General features: G+C 44.3%; 1 protein-coding gene across 1 annotated transcript in view; it reads left to right on the top strand.

Moving 5' to 3' along the window:
- cadm3 (cell adhesion molecule 3) overlaps positions 1 to 22,448 on the top strand; it is a 553,033-nt gene that overhangs the window by 368,737 nt on the left and 161,848 nt on the right. Inside the window, exon 6 of the mRNA XM_061920964.1 lies at positions 5,897 to 6,049. Within this exon, the coding sequence (XP_061776948.1) occupies positions 5,897 to 6,049 (153 nt within the window). The remainder of the gene's footprint in view (positions 1 to 5,896; positions 6,050 to 22,448) is intronic.

The following is a 22,448-nucleotide window of genomic DNA, read 5'->3' as shown; positions in this document are numbered from 1 at the left end:
CAAAATTGTGACTTGTCGAGTAAAATTACGACTTTTTTCATAAAATTGCCAAAATTCGAAGCTTTTCTTGTATATTTGCGACTGTTGTTGAGTAAAATTCCAACTTTTATCAAAATGTGGCACAAATGTTCAGTTTTTCTTGTAACATTTTGAATCGTGTTGAGCAAAAGAACGACTTTTATTAAAATACTAGAGGTAGGCATTTTTCTGAGGTCTCAAAAAGGTAAGAAATACAAGTGTGTGTGTGTGTGTGTGTGTGTGTGTGTGTGTGTGTGTGTGTGTGTGTGTGTGTGTGTGTGTGTGTGAGAGAGTTAGTGTTTGTGTCTTTTTTTTATTGTATTTCTACCCTTCTTCTTGCCGATTGTATCGTACCATATGTCCCGGCAAGAAATCTGCGTTCAAAGGACTCCGGCTTATTAGTGATCCCCAAAGCCCAAAAAAAGTCTGCGGGCTATAGAGCTTTTTCATTTCGGGCTCCAGTACTCTGGAATGCCCTCCCGGTAACAGTTCGAGATGCCACCTCAGTAGAAGCATTTAAGTCTCACCTTAAAACTCATTTGTATACTCTAGCCTTTAAATAGACTCCCTTTTTAGACCAGTTGATCTGCTGTTTCTTTTCTTTTTCTTTTATGTCCCACTCTCCTTTGTGGAGGGAGTCCGGTCCGATCCGGTGGCCATGTACTGCTCGCCTGTGTATCGGCTGGGGACATCTCTGCGCTGCTGATCAGCCTCCGCTTGGGATGGTTTCCTGCTGGCTCCGCTGTGAACGGGACTCTCGCTGCTGTGTTGGATCCGCTTTGGACTGGACTCTCGCGACTGTGTTGGATCCATTATGGATTGATCTTTCACAGTATCATGTTCTCATATGTTCTCATAGTCATCAGTATCATCAGTATCACAGTATCATGTTCTCATAGTCATCATTGTCACCGATGTCCCACTGGGTGTGAATTTTCCTTGCCCGAGGATGTCGTAGTGGTTTGTGCAGCCCTTTGAGACACTAGTGATTTAGGGCTATATAAGTAAACATTGATTGATTGATTGATTGATTCTTGAGACATCAACAAGAAAAAGTTCTGTCCATGTGAGGACCGGTGGACAAGTTAGGACCCAAATCATGGTCCCAATACGGAAAAAGCATTGCATCTAATAGAGAATGTCTCATTTGCACCCCTGGTGGTGAAATCTATCAAAATTAGGGTAGTCCCAAAGAGGAGGGATTTTTCAAATTGACTGTGTGTCGGTTTTAAAAGTGATCCTTCTCCGACAACATATGAAATAACAAGTGTGTGTAAAAAATTGAAATGTGCCCCCTTTGGCCAAAATTAATAAAAAATAAAAATACATGCGTATATGGAGACATACAGTAATGACTTGAAGTAAATAATGAAGATTAAACACTAATTACAAAAAGAGGTGCACCACCGGCAGAAAACATTAAAAAAATTAAACTCAGTAGCCGATATTGACAGTGAAAAGTCGTCGTTGCAATTGTTGGATATGACATAAAACCATAACCAAGCATGTGTCACTATAGCTCTTGTCTCAAAGTAGGTGTCCTGTCACCACCTGTCACATCACGCCGTGACTTATTTGGAGTTTTTTGCTGTCTTCCTGTGTGTAGTGTTTTAGTTCTTGTCTCGCGCTCCTATTTTGGTGGCTTTTTCTCTTTTTTGTGGTACTTTCCTGTAGCAGTTTCATGTCTTCTTTTGATCGATGTTTCCCTTTGTTTTAGCAATCAAGAATTTTTCAGTTGTTTTTATCCTTCTCTGCGGGGACATTGTTGATTGTCATGTTCGGATGTATTTTTTGGACACTGTCTTTGCTCCCCAGTAAGTCTTTGCTGTCGTCCAGCTTTGCTTGGATGACAACATATGTTGCTCCAAAACCTGTATGGACCATTCAGCATTAATGGTGCCTTCACAGATGTGTAAGTTACCCATGCCTTGGGCACTAATACACCCCCATACCATCACAGATGCTGGCTTTTGAACTTTGCGCCTATAACAATCCGGATGGTTATTTTCCTCTTTGTTCCGGTGGACACCACGTCCACAGTTTCCAAATATAATTTGAAATGTGAACTCATCAGACCGCAGAACACCTCTCCACTTTGTATCAGTCCATCTTAGATGAAATCGGGCCCAGCGGAGTTCCTTGGTGTTGTTGATAAATGGGTTTTGCTTTGGATAGCAGAGTTTCGACTTCCACTGACAGATGTAGCAACAGACTGTAGTTACTGACAGTGGTTTTATGAAGTGTTCCTGAGCCCATGTGGTGATATCCGTTACACACTGATGTGTGTTTTTGATGCAGTACCGCCTGAGGGATCAACGGTCTGTAATATCATCGCTTTTGTGCAGTGATTTCTCCAGATTCTCTGAACCTTTTGATGATTTTACGGACCGTAGATGGTAAAATCCCTAAATTCCTTGCAATAGCTCGTTGAGAAATGTTGTTCTAAAACTGTTCGACAATTTGCTTACAAATTGGTGACCCTCGCCCCATCCTTGTTTGTGAATTACTTAGCATTTCATGGAAGCTGCTTTTATACCCAATCATGGCACCCACCTGTTCCCAATTAGCCTGCACACCTGTGGGATGTTCCAAATAAGTGTTTGATGAGAATTTCTCAACTTTATCAGTATTTATTGCCACTTTTTCCAACTTCTTTGTCACGTTTTGCTGGCATCAAATTCTAAAGTTAATGATTATTTGCAAAAAAATAAACGTTTATCAGTTTGAACATCAAATATGTTGTCTTTGTAGCATATTCAACTGAATATGGGTTGAAAAGGATTTGCTAATCATTTTATTCCGTTTATATTTACATCTAACACAATTTCCCAACTCATGGAAACGGGGTTTGTATTCCTTATATTTATATAGATATATACAGATGTAGAAGTCTGATATACAAAATTTGCAGGCGGCATACCCCCTTCGAGCTGTCCTGGATGAACTGAAACATTTTTTTCTCCAATCATTTTGGAACTCGCAAGCGTACTTCATCTTCCTACTCATAGTCACCATGTCTCTTCTTCGTTCTTCTGCTTCGTCCCTGTCATGTTTTTGGACATTACTACTTGCCGTAGTTTTGCAGCAATGCATGATGGGTGTTGTGTGTCAGTGTATTAACGTGGCGACTGGAATAAACACACGCGGAGAAATAGCTCCGTGCCTGCCTACTTTATGGGGTTATAGATCAAGTTATGGATAACGGAGACATATATAATAGTCTCCTTTTCAGGTGAGAGATAACGCTAAAGACAGTGCCCTTATGCCACGCCCCCAATATTGTTGTCCGGGTGGAAACCGGTAGAAATTTGGGAGAATGGTTTCCCCGGGAGATATTCGGGAGTCCCCTGGGAAAATCGGGAGGGTTGGCAAGTAAGGTTTAGTGTTGCTGAAACGGGGCTTAGGCTAAATAATTATTCGCTTAAGGGGTTGAACGACAAAGTGTAGACATAGCCTCGACCAGAGTCCTAGTGGTTAAGGTGTCCTCCCTGAGATCGTCGGTTGTGAGTTCAAACCCTGGCCGAGTCATTAGACTTGGACTTGCTTTTTATTGTCATTCAAATTTTGAACTTTACAGTAAAGATAAGAACACAATTTTGTAGTATTAGCATACCAAAGACTATAAAAATGGAACCCGTTACCTCCTTGCTTGGCAGTCAGCATCAATGGTTGGAATTGGGGGTTGAATCACCCAAAATGATTCCTAGGCGCGGCCACCGCTGCTGCTCACTGCTCCCCTCACCTCCCAGGGGTTGGAACAAGCGGATGGGTCAAATGCAGAGGGTAATCTCTCCCCACCTAGTCTGTGTGTGACAAACATTGGTACTTACATTTTTTAACTTTTCTTTTGTGGGTTCCCTTCGGCTTTCCTCCTACCTCCAAAAACATGCTCCTGGGGATAGGGGATAGGGACGGCGTGGCGCAGTGGGAGAGTGGCCGTGCGCAACCCGAGGGTCCCGGGTTCAAATCCCACCTAGTACCAACCTCGTCACGTCCGTTGTGTCCTGAGCAAGACACTTCACCCTTGCTCCTGATGGGTGCTGGTCGGCGCCTTGCATGGCAGCTCCCTCCATCAGTGTGTGAATGTGTGTGTGAATGGGTAAATGTGGAAGTAGTGTCAAAGCGCTTTGAGTACCTTGAAGGTAGAAAAGCGCTACACAAGTACAACCCATTTATTTATTTATTTTATTTACAATCGTGATCAGGTGTGCGGGTGGCCCAGCTGGGCACAATTAAATAATCATCTCGCACTGCATAAAAAGGCGGCAGCCGTGGGGGAGAGAGACGGAGAGAAGAGACAGGACAAGAGAGAAACGGATGCCGAGCGAGAGAGACTGGGAGCCAGAGAAAGAAGATGACGCGAGAAGCTGAAAAGCTGGAACGGAAGAGCGAGCAGCGGACGGCAAGGCTGAAAAGCAAACCGGCAAGAGACATTTATTATTTTAAATAAAGAAAAGGGACGACTTTTAGCCGCTAGTGGTGCTGCGCTAATATGTCCCCTCCAACTCGAGACGTCCCGCGCACGCGTCATCATTCCGCGATGTTTTCAACAAGAAACTCCGCGGGAAATTTGATTGGACCAATATGTACATTCCCACAAAGTCGGGGTGGTATTTAGGCATTAATTATAATTATAAGCTGTCAGGTTCAAACACCGATGACATCTATTAAACAAGACAAGAAGCAAGGAATTAAACAGAGATATAATTCAATTTAGCTCAATTGAGGAGAAACGTCTGGACTGTACTTCTTGTACAGTTCCTCCACGCTCTGACGAAAGATTGTACGCCTTCTGGGACGGCGTGCTGCAGTTGGGACAGTGGTCGTGCCAGCAACCTGAGGGTTCCTGGTTCAATCCCCACCTTCTACCATCTTAGTCACGTCTGTTGTGTCCTTGAGCAAGACACTTCACCCTTGCTCCTGATGGGTGCTGGTTGGCGCCTTGCATGGCAGCTCCCTCCATCAGTGTGTGAATGTGTGTGTGAATGGGTAAAATGTGGAAGTAATGTCAAAGCGCTTTGAGTACCTTGAAGGTAGAAAAGCGCTATACAAGTACAACCCATTTATTTGCCCTGGAATGTGAGTGTGAATGTTGTCTGTCTGTCTGTGTTGGCCCTTGCGATGAGGTGGCGACTTGTCCAGGGTCTACCCCGCCTTCCGTTCGAATGCAGCTGAGATAGGCACCAGCGCCAACCGCCACCCCAAAAGGGACGAGCGGTAGGAAATGGATGGATGGATTTCTATTACTTTGTGTATTATTGTGTATTGTGTGTCTCACACACACACACACACACACACACACACACACACACACACACACCGGGTGTAATTATCTATTCCTGTGCTATTATTTTTCACTTTACCTCTCCTTTCTTTCCTCACCTCTGCTGTCCTTTTCCTCCCTCCCCCCCCCCGTCCGTGCCTCCTCACTTCCTTTCCTTTCCTTCCTTCCTCCCCTCCTCTCTCCATCCCTCCCCTGACTCTCCCGACCTCTCCTTTATCTCGATGAGTGCTCCTCTCCTCCTCCATCCCCCTCCTCTCCATCCTCTCTCATCCTCAGCTCCATTTTCTTTCTTCAGGGAAGCAAACAGCCGTGCCTCACTGCAGGAAAATATGCAAAAGCACAATGTGATATAGTTATATTAATATATTAATAACAACATACAGGATACAGTGTGACAAAAAACAAAAAAAAACATCATGACTCGGCATAAATCTTCCCGAGAAACCCAGCCGGCAATTAGAATAATGAAAAATTAAGCGCTCGCCGTAGCCTTGTGCGGCTTTAGTCCCAGCTAAATGATTCATGAGGCCCCGCCATCAATTATGTATGCACATTTGTAATGATGGCCGCCGTCTACTTGTGTTCTCCCCGCAGCGCTGCGAGACAACCGCATCCAGCTGCACCGCTCCACCTCCACCGAGCTCTCCATCACCATCGCCGAAGTGCAGCTGTCGGACGAGGGCGATTACACCTGCTCCATCTTCACCATGCCCGTGCGCACCGCCCGGGCCACCGTCACCGTGCTAGGTGGGTCACTCTGCCGCCCCATGGAAAGTTTTTACGCTCCGCCTTAAATACTATTCCACCCAATCAGTGCCACCGGTGCCTTGTTTCAACTCCAAGGCCACGCCCATGCGAACACAGAGTGTTTCAAAAACACCTTTTTAGGATTAAAGGCCTGCTGAAATGAGATTTTCTTATTTAAAGGGGAACATTATCACAATTTCAGAAGGGTTAAAACCAATAAAAATCAGTTCCCAGTGGCTTATTTTATTTTTTGAAGTTTTTTTTGGCCTCCTACCGGTTGGACGTGCCCTAAACACCTCCCTAGGGAGGCGTTCGGGTGGCATCCTGACCAGATGCCCGAACCACCTCATCTGGCTCCTCTCGATGTGAAGGAGCAGCAGCTTTACTTTGAGTTCCTCCCGGATGACAGAGCTTCTCACCCTATCTCTAAGGGAGAGCCCCGCCACCCGACGGAGGAAACTCATTTGGGCCGCTTGTACCCGTGATCTTATCCTCTCGGTCATGACCCAAAGCTCATGACCATAGGTGAGGATGGGAACGTAGATCGACCGGTAAATTGAGAGCTTTGCCTTCCGGCTCAGCTCCTTCTTCACCACAACGGACCGGTACAACGTCCGCATTACTGAAGACGCCGCACCGATCCGCCTGTCGATCTCACGATCCACTCTTCCCTCACTCGTGAACAAGACTCCTAGGTATCCGTTCAGCGTTCGTGAGGTCGAACCGGGAATTTTGACACCGTCAAAGCATGCGTCGGCATTTAGGAACATCCATCCATCCATCTTTTTCCGCTTATCCGAGGTCGGGTCACGGGGGCAGTAGTAGGAAGATGATGGATGGATGGATGGAAGTTTTTTTTCAAAATTTTACCCATCCCGGAATATCCCTAAAAAAAAGCTTTAAAGTGCCGGATTTTCGCTATCTGTGAAGCCATCGTCCATTTTCCTGTGACGTCATCCAGTGATGCCAATACGGATAGCACAGCAAGTTATAGCGACATTAGCCCGGATTCAGTCTCGGATTTCAGCGGCTTAAGCGATTCAACAGATTACGCATGTATTGAAACGGATGGTTGGAGTATGGAGGCAGATAACGAAAACGAAATTGAAGAAGAAACTGAAGCTATTGAGCGAATAGCTATTGAGGCTATTCGGCCATGTCTGCCTTAGCATCGCCGGTAAAATGTGCAGACCAACGATCGGACGTTTCGCATCTTGTGACACTGGATCAACTTAAATCCATCGATTGGTAAGTGTTTGTTTGGCATTAAATGTGGGTGGAAGGAAACGCTGGATGTAAATATAGTTTCAAATGTACATACAGCTAGCCTAAATAGCATGTTAGCATCGATTAGCTGGCAGTCATGCCGCGACCAAATATGTCTGATTAGCATTTAAGTCAACAACATCAACAAAACACAATTCGGGAGAACATCCACACCGTAACACAACATAAAAGCGACAGAACAAATACCCAGAACCCCTTGCAGCACTAACTCTTCCGGTACGCTACAATATTTTATTTTCTCGCAACCCAGCCTCAACCAGACTGTGCATCCAGTGGTGAATCGAGTTTGAGGCCCCTGGTCTAAAGTGTCTATGTCTACACAAACACATACACCCGCTGTCATGCACATTTTATCCAATCAGAAGCCTGAAAAAAAGCAGCAATATCTGACTTGGTGCAGCATTACACCTCTTAATGTGTTTATTTTGATATACTTTAGACCAGTGGTCCCCAACTTTTTTGTATCCGCTTAATAATTTGTCCCACGGCCCAGGGGGTGGGGGTGATCTTTTTTTTTTTTTTTTTTTTCTTGTCATGAAAAGGGGAGGTTTTTGTGGTTGGTGCACTAATTGTAAGTGTATATTGTGTTTTTTATGTTTTAATTAAAAAATATATATATATTTATTTTTTTATTTTTTATTTTTTTAATAAAAATGAATAAAAAAATTCTTCTGCGGCCCGGTACCAATCAGGCCACGGCCCAGTACCGGGCCGCGGCCCGGTGGTTGGGGACCACTGCTTTAGACCACAGGTGTCAAACTCAAGGCCCGGGGCCAAATCTGGCCCCGCCACATTACTGGAAATAATATGCGTTAATAAAATGCATCTTCCATCCATCCATCCATCATCTTCCGCTTATCCGAGGTCGGGTCGCGTGGGCAACAGCCTAAGCAGGGAAACCCAGACCTCCCTCTCCCCAGCCACCTCGTCTAGCTCTTCCCGGGGGATCCCTAGGCGTTCCCAGGCCAGCCGGGAGACATAGTCTTCCCAACGTGTCCTGGGTCTTTCCCGTGGCCTCCTACCGGTTGGACGTGCCCTAAACACCTCCCTAGGGAGGCGTTCGGGTGGCATCCTGACCAGATGCCCGAACCACCTCATCTGGCTCCTCTCGATGTGAAGGAGCAGCGGCTTTACTTTGAGTTCCTCCCGGATGGCAGAGCTTCTCACCCTATCTCTAAGGGAGAGCCCCGCCACACGGCGGAGGAAACTCATTTCGGCCGCTTGTACCCGTGATCTTATCCTTTCGGTCATGACCCAAAGCTCATGACCATAGGTGAGGATGGGAACGCAGATCGACCGGTAAATTGAGAGCTTTGCCTTCCGGCTCAGCTCCTTCTTCACCACAACGGATCGATACAACGTCCGCATTACTGAAGACGCCGCACCGATCCGCCTGTCGATCTCACGATCCACTCTTCCCCCACTCGTGAACAAGACTCCTAGGTACTTGAACTCCTACACTTGGGGCAGGGTCTCCTCCCCAACCCAGAGATGGCACTGCACCCTTTTCCGGGTGAGAACCATGGACTCGGACTTGGAGGTGCTGATTCTCATTCCGGTCGCTTCACACTTGGCTGCGAACCGATCCAGCGAGAGCTGAAGATCCCGGTCAGATGAAGCCATCAGGACCACATCATCTGCAAAAAGCAGAGACCTAATCCTGAGGTTACCAAACCGGAACCCCTCAACGCCTTGAATGCGCCTAGAAATTCTGTCCATAAAAGTTATGAACAGAATCGGTGACAAAGGACAGCCTTGGCGGAGTCCAACCCTCACTGGAAACGTGTTCGACTTACTGCCGGCAATGCGGACCAAGCTCTGGCACTGATCATACAGGGATCGGACCGCCACAATAAGACAGTCCGATACCCCATACTCTCTGAGCACTCCCCACAGGACTTCCCGAGGGACACGGTCGAATGCCTTCTCCAAGTCCACAAAGCACATGTAGACTGGTTGGGCAAACTCCCATGCACCCTCAAGAACCCTGCCGAGAGTATAGAGCTGGTCCACAGTTCCACGACCAGGACAAAAACCACACTGTTCCTCCTGAATCTGAGGTTCGACTATCCGGCGTAGCCTCCTCTCCAGTACACCTGAATAAACCTTACCGGGAAGGCTGAGGAGTGTGATCCCACGATAGTTGGAACACACCCTCCGGTCCCCCTTCTTAAAGAGAGGAACCACCACCCCGGTCTGCCAATCCAATCCAATGCATCTTTTCTTACTAAATATATTTGTTCTTTCCGTTTTTGACATTAAAAATCATGTAGACCCAGAATCTTGGGAACATTATTAAAGAGCGAATGCACGCATGTGCTTCTGAAACCCGTAGAATTATAACATGTGCAGCAACATTGGTGATGTATTACATGTGCAGTGAAGTCTACATTATTTATAAAATCAGCGTGCACTAACGAAACCCTTTTGCATGTTTAAGTATCTGGATAAAGTGCATGGACGTGCGTGCACCGCTGCATAACTCTCGTGGAATTATAAAACATTTGATAATGGACATAGTGATATAGTACATGTGTCATGAAGTGTCTTTAACGTCAGCACACACTACATGGAGGAGGCAAAAATCATGTTGTTTTTTTGTTACTCTGTCTCTTTTTGCGCGCGAGCACATCTAAAAGAACGGGAGCAAGACACGTAAGTTAACTTCAAGATTTGTCGTTAAACAAGGACTTAAAACATAGGATAATGTTGCACCTTTCTTATGACGCACAGCAAAAAGTCTTGCTTGTCAAAATTGTTCCATCAGGTGGAGGTTCCATAGGGAACGTATCCAAAAAGCTGACTACATGCTTTGATTAGCGTAGTCTCATCTAGTGGCCAATATTGCTGAGGTATTAATATATTTAGTTGAGTTAGCCATATTTTAGCTTGAAAATGCCCAATTTAGGACAAAAATACGTGAATATGCTTAAAAAAAATGCAACAGAGTGAAGTTGCAAACTTTGAAGCATGATGTAGTGAGGGATGACTGTGCATATATATATATATATATATATATATATATATTAGGGCTGGGCAACGATTAAAAATTGTATCCATCCATCCATCCCATCCATTTTCTACCGCTTATTCCCTTTTGGGGTCGCGGGGGGCGCTGGCGCCTATCTCAGCTACAATCGGGCGGAAGGCGGTGTACACCCTGGACAAGTCGCCACCTCATCGCAGGGCCAACACAGATGGACAGACAACATTCACACTCACATTCACACACTAGGGCCAATTTTAGTGTTGCCAATCAACCTATCCCCAGGTGCATGTTTTTGGAAGTGGGAGGAGGCCGGAGTACCCGGAGGGAACCCACGCATTCACGGGGAGAACATGCAAACTCCACACAGAAAGATTCCGAGCCTGGATTTGAACCCAGGACTGCAGGACCTTCGTATTGTGAGGCAGACGCACTAACCCCTCTGCCACCGTGAAATTGTAATCGAAGTTAATCGCACTATTTCTCCGATTAATCGTGATTAACTGCATTGTATACGCAAAGCCCAATAATGAATTCAAAAGTAGTGTGTAGTGCACCTTTATTGGAATATTCTCCCACATGAACAAAAGCGCCAAAACATTTCAATCAATCAATCAATGTTTACTTATATAGCCCTAAATAACTAGTGTCTCAAAGGGCTGCACAAACCACTACGACATCCTCGGTAGGCCCACATAAGGGCAAGGAAAACTCACACCCAGTGGGACGTCGGTGACAATAATGACCCAGTGGGACATTTGTTGTGCAAACACAATTTAAATCAGTCCTTGTTAAACAGTAGCAGTTAAATAGCATATTTTATGAAAATCAACTCAAAAAATGTAAATACAAACATTTAAGCTTATTGCCACTGCCAGGGTATTTAAGTTATCCTGTTTGTTATAGAAAATAAATATAATCTACATACAAATCTCTGAGCCACAATCATAACATCTGAACAGGCAATTTCTGAGGTAACAGCAGAAACATTTTTTTTATCAGGGATCTTATGTTTAAAAAAACCTATATTATAGGTAGTGGGCTGTTTTAGGGAATTTTTGATCAAATTATCCGTAGTAGCAATATTAATAATGTTGTGTTTATTCTGCATAGTGCACTTAAAATAATTATGACCATATCTAGGAATTGATATGATGGGAATTTTCCGATTGTTTGCTTGGTGCTTTGATAAACTGAACGCATCATATACATGGTACTATATTGTGATGTTATGTGCCAGGGAAAAAAAGAACTACCCTACCCAGCATGCAACAGGAGTGACGAGCATGCTCAGTAGCCCGGTATAGGTTGTGTGTCGCCATGACGGCATCTTGTATGTTGTGATATGCACGCTCTGAAAGTAAACGTTAAGAACTCAGCCAACACTCCTGGTCTGCATTATTCATAAATAGACAGACAACACATATACTCCGCTGCTTCACAGGCCGCTGGATGTAGCCGGCAAAGTATCCCAATGCTAGCTAGCACGCGTCATTCAGTCCAAAACGGCCCGATCTATCCACATTCAGAATTGTCTGGCGGTCGTAAGTGATTCCGGAGTGACCACGCTGTAAGCCAGCCATGAAATTTGCAGAACTGTCCGGTATTTTTGCCAAATGTTCCATCTTTACCAAGAGCCCCTCGACGCCGAAGCACGTCCGGGCGTCGCCATCTTGCTAAGAAAAAGCGTTAACAAAATAAAAGCATGTAAACAACATACGCAAATGTGCGATAAAATAATTTACGGCGTTAATAGATTGATGAGTTAACTCGTAACTAACGCATTAATTTGCCCACCCCTAATATATATATATATATATACATCCACGTTTATGGATGCATGTTATATTGTCTTTATATTCCAGCGAGTTAATCCGTTTTAGGGGTTAATTTAGTCATCTTCCAAGCGTTTTTTTTTTTTTTACCATTGTTAAAATGCTATTAAAAAAAAAAAAACATGTTTTCTCGTCTTGCATAATGGTGGCGAACAAAATTCAGAAAAAAAGTGCAGTTCCCCCTTTAACCTCTAAAGGCCTTAGTGGCCACATATGTGGACAGCACCTTTTAGCTCTTATTTCCCAAATTTTGTACACTACTGAATTGGGGTCCTGTGCCGACATATGGACACTTATACTGCCATCTGGTGGTGTCAGAAGAGTATAATATGCAATGGAATTTGAAAAAAAAGTGTAAAAATAAAAAATGCATGTAACTACACATTAAGTACACGTTTGTGTACTTATGGACTAAGTACATCACATTAAAAATTGATTTTTACTTTTTATTCTAATTAGGGTCCAAAAATCCCAAATAGCAAAGAGCATTTTAAAGGCCTACTGAAACCCACAACTACCGACAACGCAGTCTGATAGTTTATATATCAAAAATGAAATCTTAACATTGCAACACAGTTTAGTTTACTAAATTGCAATTTTAAATTTCGCGCGGAAGTATCATGCTAAAACTTCGCGGTATGATGACGCGTGCGCGTGACGTCACGCATTGTAGAGAACATTTTGTTCCTGCACCGTTCACAGCTATAAGTCGTCTCTTTTCATCGCATAATTCCACAGTATTATGGACATCTGTGTTGCTGAATCTTTTGCAATTTGTTCAATGAATAATGGAGACGTCAAAGAAGAAAGATGTAGGTGGGACGCGGTGTATTGCGGCTGCTTTTAGCAACACAAACACAGCCGGTGTTTCATTGTTTACATTCCCTATGGAACAGAGTGGTCAAGTGAACACGGTTGGATTGGACCACACACACAACGTACAGTGTATTATGCAGCGATCATTTCGAAAGATCGTGTTTCGAAGAGGGTCCCTTGCGAAGGGCAGTGATGGGTACCGCCACCACCTGTCGACTGGTGCTGTAGAAAGGTGTGGGGCCGACAATCAGGTTGTACAGGTACGACCATATAATCTCACTAAAACACTAGTAACACAATAAGCAGATAAGGGATTTTCCAGAATTATCCTAGTAAATTTGTCTAATAACATCTGAATCGCTCCCACTGCCCTCGTCGTTTTGTGGAGGGAGTCCGGTCCGATCCGGTGGCCATGTACTGCTCGCCTGTGTATCGGCTGGGGACATCTCTGCGCTGCTGATCAGCCTCCTCTTGGGATGGTTTCCTCCTGGCTCCGCTGTGAACGGGACTCTCGCTGCTGTGTTGGATCCGCTCTGGACTGGACTCTCGCGACTGTGTTGGATCCATTATGGATTGATCTTTCACAGTATCATGTTCTCATAGTCATCATTGTCACCGACGTCCCACTGGGTCTGAGTTTTCCTTGCCCTTATGTGGGCCTACCGAGGATGTCGTAGTGGTTTGTGCAGCCATTTGAGACACTAGTGATTTAGGGCTATATAAGTAAACATTGATTGATTGATTGATTGATTTATTTATTTAATTTTTTTTCTAGTGCTTCACTCTCACTTTCCTCATCCACGAATCTTTCATCCTCGCTCAAATTAATGGGGAAATTGTCGCTTTCTCGGTCCGAATCGCTCTTGCTGCTGGTGGCCATGATTGTAAACAATGTTCAGACGTGAGGAGCCCTACAACCCGTGACGTCACGCTCATATCGTCTGCTACTTCCGGTACAGGCAAGGCTTTTTTATCAGCGACCAAAAGTTGCAAACTTTATCGTGGATGTTCTCTACTAAATCCTTTCAGCAAAAATATGGCAATATCGTGAAATGATCAAGTATGAGACATAGAATGGACCTGCTATCCCCGTCTGAATAAGAACATCTTATTTCAGTAGGCCTTTAAAAAAAGCATGTAAACAAACAGCTTGGGCCTTAAGAGGTTTATGCTTTTTACGGATTTTAATACAAAATGAATGAAGGCCTTACTAAAAAACTTAATGTGACGGATTTAGATGAAATATTTTTTGGGCGGGGAACACAGCAAGAGACGTGGCGATGTGGATAGTTTGACTTTCAAACGACGACATCATTGCCGAAATCGACAGTCCACCTTGATGCACCGCTGCGTTGATGCCGCCACCCTGCTGAACATCCACGCGCCAACAGCTGTGAGAGCTTTTACCCTCGCGGCGGACAATGTACGTTGTAAAAAGTACTGCAACCCTCTCCTGCTTCCGTTTCTCTGTGTGGTCTGCCAGAGAATGTCGTCAACTTTGCAACGTTTTCACTGCAGCAGCTCTTCAGAGAAGTGGCCAGTGAAAAGTTCACCTTCAAGCTGAAAGCCAGCTTAACGGCAACTCATTTCCAGCCAGCTTGCAGCCGGAAAAGGACATCAGCCTGAAATCAGTCAAGGGCCCATCATGGAAACGGCAACTTTTAAGTGGCTTCATCCATACTCTTTTTATTTTTTATTTTTTTATAAAATGCAACAAATATGGCGATTTTGCAGACTCAAACAACGAGCATCGGGTGCTGTTGGTGGCCCCTCCCCCATGTACAAGCGCTCACAGATGGCTGCATTCCATGTCATGTTTTTTTTTTTTTACTCCTTATCTCCTACATCGTTATTCTTCTCTCCCAGGCAAATTTGATGGTGGTGTCATTTAACAGGGTCATTGTTTTTTTAATTTATCCATAGCATATTCAGCATGTTTTTGGCCCAAATTGAGTGGTAAATTAATTTCTTATTTGTATTACAGTGCAGCACCTGTCTTATTTTTCATGATGTCTAGCCATCAATCAATGTTTATTTATATAGCCCCAAATCACAAATGTCTCAAAGGACTGCACAAATCATTACGACTACAACATCCTCGGAAGAACCTACAAAAGGGCAAGGAAAACTCACACCCAGTGGGCAGGGAGAATTCACATCCAGTGGGACGCCAGTGACAATGCTGACTATGAGAAACCTTGGAGAGGACCTCAGATGTGGGCAACCCCCCCCCCTCTAGGGGACCGAAAGCAATGGATGTCGAGCGGGTCTAACATGATACTGTGAAAGTTCAATCCATAGTGGCTCCAAGACAGCAGCGAGAGTCCCGTCCACAGGAAACCATCTCAAGCGGATCAGTAGCGTAGAGATGTCCCCAACCGATACAGGCGAGCGGTCCATCCTGGGTCCCGACGAGCGGTCCATCCTGGGTCTCGACTCTGGACAGTCAGTACTTCATCCATGGTCATCGGACCGGACCCCCTCCACAAGGGAGGGGGGGACATAGGAGAAAGAAAAGAAGCGGCAGATCAACTGGTCTAAAAAGGAGGTCTATTTAAAGGCTAGAGTATACAGATGAGTTTTAAGATGAGCCATCAACCAGCTCTGGGGTTGTCAGGTTCAAATACTGATAACATCTATTAATCGGACAAGAAGCAAGGATTCATGCAGAGGCAGAGTTAAATTTAGCTCATGAGGAGAACGCATGGTGCTGAACACTTAGTCACAGTCTCGCCCTACGCTCTAAAGTTCAGCTCCCGCGTCCCTCTTTTTATTTAGAGTTCCATTGTCAACATCACTGAGGCCGCCTCTAAAAGGAGTGGTCACATACATTATGTAAAACAGGTCCAGGACGCACAGTACGTGACGGAATGGGCTGGGGGCCTTGTGATTTCGCCTTGTCTCTGCTTCGTCTGCGTGCTGTCATCTTATCTTCGTTGAGGTCCTTGAAGTCCTTGGCTGTTAGCGGGCTAAAACAAAGATAACATCTGTGGCTGAGGCCACACCTCAGGCAATAAGTTTTGTCCTTGCATAAATTAGAAAAAGTCTAACCTGAGCACAATAGCTAATAACTAAAGCAACGGACTTTAAGCATACTAAAGTTAGTGCGATAATATATACATGATAATTCTAAGAGGGATAATTCTCTCCCAGGCAAATTTGATGGTGGTGTCATTTAACAGGGTCATTGTTTTTTTAATTTATCTATAGCATATTCAGCATGTTTTTGGCCCAAATTGAGTGGTAAATTAATTTCTTATTTGTATTACAGTGCAGTACCTGTCTTATTTTTCATGATGTCTAGCCATCAACCAGCTCTGGGGTTGTCAGGTTCAAATACTGATAACATCTATTAATCGGACAAGAAGCAAGGAATCATGCAGAGACAGAGTTCAATTTAGCTCATGAGGAGAACGCATGGTGCTGAACACTTAGTCACAGTCTCGCCCTACGCTCTAAGGTTCAGCTCCCGCGTCCCTCTTTTTATTTAGAGCTCCATTGTCAACATCACTGAGGCCGCCTCTAAAAGGAGTGGTCACATACATTATGTAAAACAGGTCCAGGACGCACAGTACGTGACGGAATGGGCTGGGGGCCTTGTGATTTCGCCTTGTCTCTGCTTCGTCTGCGTGCTGTCATCTTATCTTCGTTGAGGTCCTTGAAGTCCTTGGCTGTTAGCGGGCTAAAACAAAGATAACATCTGTGGCTGAGGCCACACCTCAGACAATAAGTTTTGTCCTTGCATAAATTAGAAAAAGTCTAACCTGAGCACAATAGCTAATAACTAAAGCAACGGACTTTAAGCATACTAAAGTTAGTGTGATAATATATACATGATAGTTCTAAGAGGGGTAAGGGTGAACAATGCCAACAACACGACGGCTAATATTGTCACTATCTTCAGTTGAACAACTTTTTGGTAGAACAAGTTTTTGATGCGATTCATTTTCAGCTCCTGCCTCATCAGTAGAATATTTCCTCATTGGTGAAGCTTTGATGTTACCAAGGACCCGATAGGACTCGGGTGTGCCACTTAATGCTAACAAGACTTCTGTCAGCGATCCTAAGCCGTGTAGACCAGGGGTCGGCAATCTAAAACGTTGAAATAGCCATATTGGAACATATGGCACATATGTATGTATACATAGATACATCTGTCATCTCTATCTATCTTTTTTTTTTTATTTATGTTTTATTTATTTATTTATTTTATTTATTTTTTTAAATTTATACTATCTTTTTTTTTTTATTTATTTTTTATTTATTTTATTTATTTTTTTAAATTTATACTACCATATTGTATATGCACCTTAGGAGGCGCTGCTCCAATTTCGTTGTTCTTTGAACCTGTTCACTGCAATAATGACAATAAAACTCTATTCTATTCTATTCTATTCTAAAATACAAAAAAAAATCTGTCTGGAGCCGGCAAAAAAATAAATGTCTAATATAAGTCTTATAATGAAGGCAACACATGACGTAAGTGTCTATATGAGCTATAGTAGCCTACTATCAAAATGACTGTGTCGTAGGCTGAAGCAAATCCTTGTTGACAGACATGTTGAAATTTTATATTTATTCTACACATTTTACAACATTAGAAATAGAGATGTGCGATAATGGCTTTTTTTTCCCCGATATTGTCCAACTGTTAATTTCCGATTCCGATATACACAGTCGGGGAATGAACACATTATAATGCCCAATTTTGTTGTGATACCCTGTTGGATGCATTAAACAATCTAACATGGTTTTTCAAAATAAATCAACTCAAGTTATGGAAAAAAATGCCAACATGGCACTGCCATATTTATTATTGAAGTCACAAAGTGCATTATTTTTTTTTAACATGCCTCAAAACAGCAGTTTGGAATTTGGGACATGCTCTCCCTGAGAGAGCATAAGGAGGTTGAGGTGGGCGGGGGTTGGGATAGCATGGTGGTGTATATTGTAGCATCCTGAAAGAGTTAGTGCTGCAAGGGGTCTGGGTATTTGCTCTGTTGTGTTCATGTTGTGTTACGGTGCGGTTATTCTCCCGAAATGTGTTTGTCCTTCCTGTTTGGTGTGGGTTCACAGTGTGGCACATATTTGTAACAGTGTTAAAGTTCTTTATACGGCCACCCTCAGTGTGACCTGTATGGCTGTTGACCAAGTATGCTTTGCATTCACTTGTGTGTTTGTGAAAAGCCGTAGATATTGTGTGACTGGGCCGGCACACAAAGGCAGTGCCTTTAAGGTTTATCGGCGCTCTGTACATCTCCCTAAGTCCGTGTACCACTCCGTACAGCGGCGTCTTAAAAAGTCATAAATTTTACTTTTTGAAACCGATACCGACAAATTCTGATATTTCATTTTAAAGCATTTATCGGCCGGTAATAGCCCGATATTATCGGACATCTCTAATTAGAAATCATTAGTAAATCAGAGGCTACTGTTTTTTAATGGCCAAAGGTATAGATGCGTATCTCCAAGTTAAAGGAAACTGCAGGCTGTCATATTTTAATAGATTTATTACAATCTTTGGCAAGCTAGGTAACGTTTGCTGTGGTCTGGGACAACATGGCACACAAACAACTATCTGAAATGCAGCCAATATTACATCCAGATAATGTGTCACGAGACATGCAAAACTAAATTATATACAAAGAGGATACAAGTTAAGGAAATTAAATGAGCTCGAATATAGCTACAAACGTGGTATCATGATGCAATATGTACAAACAGCTAGCCTACATAGCATGTTAGCATTGATTAGCTTGCAGTCATGCATTGAACAAGTATGCCTGATTAACATTCCAACAAGTCAAGAACATCAACAAAGTACACTTTTGTGCATTCACACACAGTATACAACGTTTGGTGGACAAAATGAGACCAAGGGGTGGAATATTTACATGTAAACAAAGTGTTGCGTCACAGTCCACACTATGGTGAGTTCAAGAACCGCCGAAATTAGGACAAAATGTTCACCAAATAGTCTCATCCGTGAAGCATATTCACACACAAAAATTCAACAGTGGGCTTTCTAACAATTGGACAGGTTTGTGTCATGTTTGTCCTAAAAAACAACAACATACTAAAATCCCAAAAATATTTTCACCCCATCTTTTTCCATTTTTAATCCTTTTTTTAAAAAATGCTCCAGGGAGCCACTAGGGTGGCTCGAGAGCGACCCCCGGTCTAGACAATGTTAAGTGGAGATGAACTCTGCTGATTCAAGGATGTGCTTCATTTTCGACAACAACACAAGTCCTTGTGAGCGGTGAATGACAACGCAGGGCAAGCAATTCTAACAAAACGGAATGCTAACAGGCGGATCGGTGCGGCGTCTTCAGTAATGCGGACGTTGTACCGATCCGTTGTGGTGAAGAAGGAGCTGAGCCGGAAGGCAAAGCTCTCAATTTACCGGTCGATCTACGTTCCCATCCTCACCTATGGTCATGAGCTTTGGGTCATGACCGAAAGGATAAGATCACGGGTACAAGCGGCCCAAATGAGTTTCCTCCGCCGTGTGGCGGGGCTCTCCCTTAGAGATAGGGTGAGAAGCTCTGCCATCCGGGAGGAACTCAAAGTAAAGCCGTTGCTCCTTCACATCGAGAGGAGCCAGATGAGGTGGTTCGGGCATCTGGTCAGGATGCCACCCGAACGCCTCCCTAGGGAGGTGTTTAGGGCACGTCCAACCGGTAGGAGGCCACGGGGAAGACCCAGGACACGTTGGGAAGACTATGTCTCCCGGCTGGCCTGGGAACGCCTCGGGATCCCCCGGGAAGAGCTAGACGAAGTGGCTGGGGAGAGGGAAGTCTGGGTTTCCCTGCTTAGGCTGTTGCCCCCGCGACCCGACCTCGGATAAGCGGAAGATGATGGATGATGATGGATGGACGGAATGCTAACCGCAAGTTTTTCCTCAAAGTAGCCATTGCAATGACCCTTGGAGGACCCTCCGAGTGTAAAGGTGAAGTCAAGAGGGCTCTAATTGTGTTAAAAAGTATTTACAACGTCGTTCTCCCATGATACAGTAGGAACCCCGGACTAAGCATGCAGGTAGGAAATTTAAACACCCTTGATCACCCCCTGGGAGGTGAGGGGAGCAGTGAGCAGCAGCAGTGGCCGCGCCCGGGAATCGTTTTTGGTGATTTAACCCCCAATTCCAACCCTTGATGCTGAGTGCCGAGCACGGAGGTAACGGGTCCCATTTTTATAGTCTTCGGTCTGACTCGGCCGGGGTTTGAACTCATGATTTATTTCTCATAAATAATGCAGGAAAAACAAAAGCGGGTGGCAAAGCTAAGGAGGAGGCTAGCATGGGAGCTAGCATACCAACAGGAATCAAAACTATAGCCGTCGTTAACCGTTGCGTGATGCAAACTAGCAAGCCAGACTGATTGTAGAAAGAATCGGGAATAAATAGCTCTCTGATTAGTGCTCGGGAGCAGGTGAGTGTCCCGAACACTAATCAGAGGCAGGTTGAACTAATCAGCAATTATGGCATTGATTGATTGAAACTTTTATTCGTAGATTTTACAGTATGATAGATAGATAGTACTTTATTGATTCCTTCAGGAAAATAAAAAAATTAAAATATGGTACATATTCCGTACAATTGACCACAAAATGGTAACACTTGAATACGTTTTTGAACTTGTTTAAGTCGGGGTCCACGTAAAACAATTCATGGCACAAACTGAAACACAAACCCAGGGGTGCGGTAAACAGAACCGAGGTAGTGAAAACAAACAGAACAAAACATGATCCGGGCAACGGATGATAACACTAACTCTAAAAATAATACATTTCTTAACAACAATCCTTTTTTACGGAAGTTTGTTTACCCGGGTCAGGCCTGGAACCATTTAGCCGCGATAAAACGAGGGATCCACATTTATATTTCGTACCGATGAGCACTCTCGTTGTTTTACGATAACATTGATTATCAATGTGTGTCATCGACGGTCACTCGAAGCGAGTATGACGATCCTCCTGGTAGTGTTATCCCTTTATGGAGGATGCTTGTGCAGGACTTTGTTTAACGTGGGGAGACTGGTGCACAGACAGTCACCACAAGATCCTTGACAGAATCGGGTCAGGGTCCAGTGGCATGGAGTCCAAGACAACTGGGGACCCTTTTCTGCTGCAGCCTTCATCGCCATCCCGGCCGTTGTGGTGCTCCATAGGTGTAGGAGTCATCCTCTGCCCGTTCCACCGTTGAGGTCTTGGGTTGTTATTTCTCCATAACTGGGCCTACATGGATGTGGGGATGCCTTCTACCGCCATCGTGGTGGTTCTTACATCTACCGATTTCCGCCTTCTCCGCCATTGAGGTCTTCATCGAATCCCTGGCTAGGGGGCAGTCAGGTACTAGGCCTTTCACAGGGGCCAACAGGGATAACAGTAGTAAAGGGGATAACCTCTTCGTGCCCCAAGACCCCATAGAGGTGTCAGAAAAATTGTGTGCAAATTATCCCCCAAAAAAAGTTTGTTTTACATTGTGTTCCGGACAAGAAGACAAAAGGCTGAAACCTTCCAAGAAGAATACTCGTAAAACTCCACTCGGACTTCCAAGCGGACAGATGGCAGGATCTGCCGAACTTCCAGAAGAACTCTTTTAAGTATTTTTACGAACTCTTTTTGATCTATTTTACGGGACTCTCTTTGAACATTTTTATGGAACTCTCTGTGAACTGTTCGGGAACCTAAGGCAACGCTGTTCACGACCCACTTCCCTGAGGAAGCAGCTGTGGGAAGGAGGAATGAGTACGATCTTGGGGCAGAGCGTGGTGAAGGACTGTACAAGAGTGTACAGTGGCCATGTCTCTCCTCAGATCTGAGTCCAAATTTAATTCTGTCTCTGTTTGATTCTCTGCCTGTTGTCTTGTTGGATAGATGTCATCAGTGTTTGAACCTGACAGAGGAGCCTTCCCTGCCGGATGCACTTTAACATCATGCCTAGGACAAGAACGCAGTGTAAAATGCAACTAAGTCAAACTATTCCAGAATGTTCTGTGTAGATCTCCTTGGCAACAAAGATTTCCCGGAATTTCCTCCGGGTCGTTATCTTTGCTGTCGGACTCTGTAAGGCCATGACCTCTCCTCCTCAGTCATCACGTCTGCAGACGGACGTTATTACTTTTTGTGTGACGCTTCCTCGCCGCCGCCGGCAATAAACCGCCCTGGGAACCGTCAGGGATGGGGCGGGAGACGGTTCTGTTCATTGATTGGACCGGGGGATAATCAGCTTTGGAGAACCTCACACGCTCTCTGAGGCAGTGTTTTTTTCAACCTTTTTTGAGCCAAGGCACCTTTTTTTTACATTGGAAAAATACGGAGGCACACCACCAGCAGAAATGTTAAGTAATGAAACTCCACCAGGTTGTCTCCTTTTTTGAGTTTGTTGTTGTTTTCCTGTCTCGTGCCTTGCGCTGTTATTTTGGTGGCTTTTCCTGTAGTGTTAGTGTTTACCATGAATTGATTAACGTGG

This window comes from Nerophis ophidion, linkage group LG14, assembly GCF_033978795.1.
Source record: "Nerophis ophidion isolate RoL-2023_Sa linkage group LG14, RoL_Noph_v1.0, whole genome shotgun sequence".
Taxonomy (NCBI): Eukaryota; Metazoa; Chordata; class Actinopteri; order Syngnathiformes; family Syngnathidae; genus Nerophis; species Nerophis ophidion.
Note: the sequence above shows the minus strand (reverse complement) of the source record. Positions and strands in the feature narration are given on the sequence as shown.